Source organism: Gymnoscopelus microlampas (assembly GCF_963454915.1).
Source record: "Gymnoscopelus microlampas genome assembly, chromosome: 5".
Classification (NCBI taxonomy): Eukaryota; Metazoa; Chordata; class Actinopteri; order Myctophiformes; family Myctophidae; genus Gymnoscopelus; species Gymnoscopelus microlampas.
The window spans coordinates 40,759,322-40,765,255 of NC_139942.1; the positions used below are offsets into that span (position 1 = coordinate 40,759,322).

Genomic DNA, 5,934 nt, shown 5'->3' on the forward strand with positions numbered 1-5,934 from the left:
CACATCATTTAACTTGTTCCTTCCATCAAGTGTGGTCATGACCTCAAACTAAGGCAAGAGTTACGAAAGATTTTTCATTGAAAGAGATAATAATCCTTATCGTGGACTTATGGGCTTCTGTTACACAGCAAAATTAACAATAATGCCTCCTGAAACTGAAAAGACCAGGCAAGTTAACAGAGAGGGTTATTACATTTCTCCAAGATTGCAATAAAACTATTACATGATGTTACATGTGATCTTTTAAAATCTCTGGTCTAGTTTTTTAATTAATCATAATATTCTGTTGTAGATTTATATAATATATATTTCGAGCGTTTTATAAAATGTCTGTATTTAACCGTGTTCTAATTTTGCTGTGGCAACATAGAGATCCCTGGTGAGATGATATATTTACATTTTTGAAGAGTAACAGAATGTTTACCTGTGTAAAAGATTACCTCTCTGTAGTGGGGTGACTTTCCCCGTCTAAATTTCCAGAGCACGCGAGAAGAGTTCCAAATGCCTTTTCATCTAAAACTAAGGCTATTTCCAAGATTACAGACGAGGTCGACTGGAGCCAGGGCAGGTTCAATTCGGTGAATTTATTAAATCCAATCAAAGGATACAAAGTTTACGCGTAGTCGAGGCAGGCAAGGGTCGAAACCAAGAAAACAGTCCAAGCAGGCAAATCAATCCAAAGGGGGCGTAGGTATAAATCCGGAATCCAGATACAAGCAAAAGGTCATGGCACACATATGTCAGGCTGACAGAACAGGTCTCTGAGACACGACTCAGGTATTACTGTAGATACAATGGAACTGGAGTTCAGAACCTGAAACGGGGCTCAGGCAACAGAATACAGAGAACATGGAGAGGGGCTATAATCTAGTGCAGGAATCACAAGGTAAACTGCTTAGAATATGTGTGCGTATCAACCACATACTGTGCAGTACAATCTTATATGTCCTGTTTTCCAGAGAATCACCTGGTAGTAGAATCCATATACTGTACTTGGCCGGTTCCCTTCCAGAGAATAATGTACGGTACATAATGTGGTCCAGGAAAAAACACTTGTTCACCCAACAACCAGACTTAATAGATCAATTAAATAAAAGCATCGGTAGGTAATCATTTAGACTAGAGTTTGGTAGAGCTTATACTATTGTGGTTGGACACATCTGGGGTACTGTTCTTCACGGAGGTCATGTTTCTGTGGAGAAAGGGGAGAAAAACATACATTAGACAATGGAAATGTTCTGGGCTGCAACTAGTGATTATTTTCTTAGCGATTATTCTATTTATTACTTTACATGGCTGACACGGCACCCCATGCCATACGGAGTTCCCATATACCCATATGTCATTTGGACATAAAAGGGACACAGACAGACAGACAGACGGGTATTCTGACTCTGGTACAATGGGTATTACATAACCAGAGGGGCATTTGCTCCCAACGGGCATCGGCCTAGTATATAATAATATGTTAAAACCTTTTTTTAGCGGCGCTAGCCGCTCTATACCTTTAGGTATAGAGCGGATCCTGCTCGATACCTGACTTTGTCCGTGTTCACCGTCAACGTTCTGATTGGTCAGGTCCGTCAACAAAGTGATTGGTCAAGCTTCACGTGACACATGGCTATAAACACATTATAAACACATATCGATGACAAAATGTATCAAAGGCGCCGCTACCTTCACACAGGGTGTGATTTTTTTTAAATATAGGCCTATTAAGGAATCAACGCAAACAAATTCTAATAGACTTTTTGTTTTAATCGACCAAATTCATTAGTCTGATTAATAAGCCTTATTTTATACTGTGTTAAACTGTGTTTTTTTCTCATAAAAGCTACAAGCTCACAATCACGATGCGTTGAGCTTTTAAAAAAAGAAATTTCCGCCCAAAATACTTATTTTTGTAAGCGATTAATACAATTATTTTGATTAACTGTTGCACCCCTATCTATACTTGATATACTTTCCCCACATATAATGTCATTCTCACAATCAGGTAGTTCACTCACTGTAAGAGGCATTGGAAAACTGAATGAGCTAATCAGCCTTTAGCATGTCTCAACTGCAATAAAAAGAGGTTGCACAGAGTATATACCCACCTCTGGCCCACAGGCTCATCAGTGGAATCAGGCAGCTCTGTTCTCCTGGTTTCAGGAAGCAGGAATGCGACAGTCCCGCTAATTATTGCGAGGCTACCGAAGACAGAGGTGGGCACCGCCCAGTGGTACAGGGCCAACAGGTTGAGTGAAGGAGCCAGCAACCCTGCAATTCTGTAGCCTATGGAAGCCAAGGCAACCGCAGTTTGCCTGGATGGGTGAAATGAATAGACAGAAAGTTTCAGGGCAAAATATATACGTCTCGTGTAGGTATTTATTTTTTCATATTCTTAAAAAAGAACTAACTTGTGTTGTACCTGAGAGAAGTGGGAAAGAGCTCCTGAGAATAGAGCATGCATACGGAACCAGCCCAGTTCATGAAGAACCTTGCCACAGTGGCAAGAGCTGTGATAGTAATAGCACTATCTGAAACAATGTGGAAAATTAAATTGCTGACAAATGTCCTATGAATTAATCCTTGTGTAATGATTATCCTCCTTATGTATCCTTACATGGTTAATCATCAGAATAGCATCCCTATTCTGGGGGGCAATGTTCTCATAAGAAACAGTTTGGTGTAGAATGAAAACAGGAGGGGGCTTAGTATAGAGCCCCGGGGGACAAAGTACATTTTCTATTTAACGTGAATCCATGCAGCAATCAAATGACCAAAAGTGCAAATTTAAGTGGTTAACTCAATGTGGGGGAAAATAAATAAATAAAGAGCTGGGAATGCACCTTGGGGGAAAGCCAGGATTAGGAGACAAAATAAACCACCAGTGAGGAGGGTGGACGTTAGTGAGATCCTCCTCCCTAACACTTCCAGGAACCAGATACAGAGGAGATGTGCTGGGATCTCAGTGACCCCGAACAGGAATTGTACCAGAAATATGTTCAGTCCAAACTTGCCCACATTTAGAGAGAGGCAGGAGTAACCTAAGATCAATGAAGCCCTTCGTCACACATGCACACACACACACGCACGCACGCACGCACAAACACAAACACAAAGAATTAGAAATGGTCAGGGATAACAAGTAACTACTTTGCATAAAATGCACAAAATTAGACTTACCATGCAAAAGATATAATTAAGAAATGTTTAGTCAGGACTGGTGATGTAAAGAGCAATTTGATTCCTCGGTGTTGTTTTTTCGGTTCCTCAGTCACCTGAAGAACAAAAGTGTATCACAATCCTGATCAGGGAGGGTGGGGGGCTGCTATCTAGTATTCTGTCATATTTTCAGGGCAAACCACTTGTTAGAAGAAGAAGTTTAGAGCTGAACCTGACGTATGTACCTCTGCCAGAAAGAACTCTGGAACTGGGGTTTTATTGATCGCTGCCACTTTTAGCAACAACGCCTTAGTTTCAGCCCTTCTCCCTTGTCCAAGCAACCATCTTGCAGACTCAGGAATAAACCTAGGGATAGAATAATAACATACAGTTATAATGCAATGATATGATGTTAAATAATTTAACTCAAGAACTGAGACACTGATACTGTTTATTTACACATTTCTAAGGGCCCCACAGCAAATATGTTTTAAAGGACACCACAGTTAGTGCTGCTATGCTGTGGATTTGAATCAGTTGGACCTGTATGTTCACCTGTATAATAAAGCATACATGCCTTTAAAGATCATTTGAGTCCAGATAGTCAACCAAAATGTTAGGGCAGATTTGGAACTCAAGTTAAAACATTGTAATTCTTACTTCTAATTCATGCCTCTAAAAACCAATACTTTACAAACGCTTTTGGAGCGCAATGGAAAACAAGAGAAACACATACAGTACCATATATATATGAATACGAAGGCCAGTGGTCCAGCCATAGCATACTGGACCAGTCTCCAGTCACGAATAACATAGACTAATCCAGACATGATACATTGCCCCACTGCTGCAAACATCTGGAACAAACAGGAAGCAACTGACCTTCTGCTAACCCCAATCCACTCTGTAGCTATCAGAATAAGTAGCAGAAACAGAATTAGGTTAATTTGCCAAGTACATTTGCAGGCATTAGGACATGCAGTAGTTATATATATTATTTTGTTACATAAACAGCAATATACAGTGCATACACTATGGACTAACAGTTACAGTACACACATCCAAATACTGTGTTAAATGACAACAATAACCAACTAAATACGGTACTTTCAATGTTAAACAATTACAATCTAAGTATTAAGAGTTTAAAAAAAGACATCAGGAATAAATGCTGCTAATATATGAAAAAGGTCATGCCACCTTTATTTGGCATTTTACGCTATTCTAGACTCTGTAATCTAATTTACACTGATGGATTCAGCCAATAGACTTCAATAGAAATCTGTAAAAAACAAACAAACACAAAAACATGAGACGTTAACAGAAGTAGATATTATTATCGAGATATACCTAATACAGTGGCATTAACTCGATATCCTCCTATCGCAGCTCCAACTATGAATTGGGATGTCATGTACATGTATAGACCCGGAGACAAGCCAGCTGTTATTGTGAAAATGAGGAGAAGAGCTACTGGTATCTGAGTGGCTCTCTGGCGACCATACCTAGGGTTTAGACGGTGGAGGAAATATTAATGAACTTGATAATAGTATAAAGTAATACTTGGTGTATGAGTGACAACTGATTTATACTTAGTTGTGTGCCAGTGTCTGGTACTGAAACTAGTACATCTACAAGCTGACAATGCATGAGCTAGTGTGAGACATGACGCGCAACTAAGTATAGATCAGGCTTGAAGGTTAGGTAAAGAAGCACTTACGATTCAGCTACTGGCCCAAAAATGAATGTGCCAGCAAGTACACCAGCCATGAAGACAGTTTGTGCTACTTCAGCCATATTTGATTTACTACAAACTAGATCAAACTGCAAAACAAACATGTTTGATGTGGGCATGTCAGCAAAATCAGTAATAATACCATTGTAAATCATACAAAATTAGCAAATACTTACAGTAACCTACATCAGTGACTATGGTGGCTTCATACATAGACTTGTCGTACACCCATCCATTCTGGCACTCTGTGGTCTGATTCAGTCCATACTCCCTGATGGTGTCAATGTCCCAGTCCACAGGGACATACATCTCACACCTGCTGAAGGTCCCATCCTTCTCCTGTGGAAGGGTTAAGTTAGCTTGTTCTTCTGGGGTTAAGTTGGGATCAGCTTTGAGTATCCAGTCTGTGTTACAGCGTCGGACTGGGTCTGACTGGATAAAAAGAATGTTAGTGAAAGACATTGGCAGTAAGATACTTGGCATGCATAGGCCAAGCAGAAGCAGCTTCTGGAACAACCCGAAGTCCCCAACAGCACTCAGAATGTCACCAAAATCAACCATTTTCACACTGTGGACCATTTGGTAAAGGACAATATATTAAAGGACTACATCACAAATATTTAACCATCCGTCTGTATTCAGTAACTTTTGTGTGAATAATTCACTTTGACCATGTACAGTAAGTCCTTTTGAACAGTCAATAGACCATAAGATTTGGGATGATATATATGAGCTAGCGAGATTAGACCACAAAACATTTCTAATTCATAATCACAAGCTACATCAACCAGTTCAATACACAAATCACCTAATTACACCAGATCACTCCATTCAATGCTCCAATCTAGTTGTTAGGCCAACTGTGTGGCCAATGGTGTAACGTCATCACTCAGTAGCTCAGTCAGTCAGCCAAAGACTTGCTTCAACAAACAATGATATCCCAACTCATTATTTGAAGTCCAACATGTGACTTTATTCATCTACTGAAGATTTTCGCTTTTCATTTTGACAATTACCAACAACAAATTTAGATAATTTTGCAAGGGAAC

General features: G+C 39.7%; 1 protein-coding gene across 1 annotated transcript; it reads right to left on the reverse strand.

Annotated features, from left to right (window-relative positions):
- Positions 1 to 4,407: 4,407 nt before the first annotated feature.
- On the reverse strand, positions 4,408 to 5,446 carry LOC311045101 (solute carrier family 22 member 14-like; the record flags this gene model as incomplete). The annotated part of the gene is made up of 3 exons (XM_084056909.1): positions 4,408 to 4,432; positions 4,871 to 4,974; positions 5,072 to 5,446. The coding sequence occupies 3 exons, from the start codon at positions 5,444 to 5,446 to the stop codon at positions 4,408 to 4,410; spliced, it is 504 nt and encodes a 167-aa protein (XP_083913035.1).
- Positions 5,447 to 5,934: the final 488 nt, after the last annotated feature.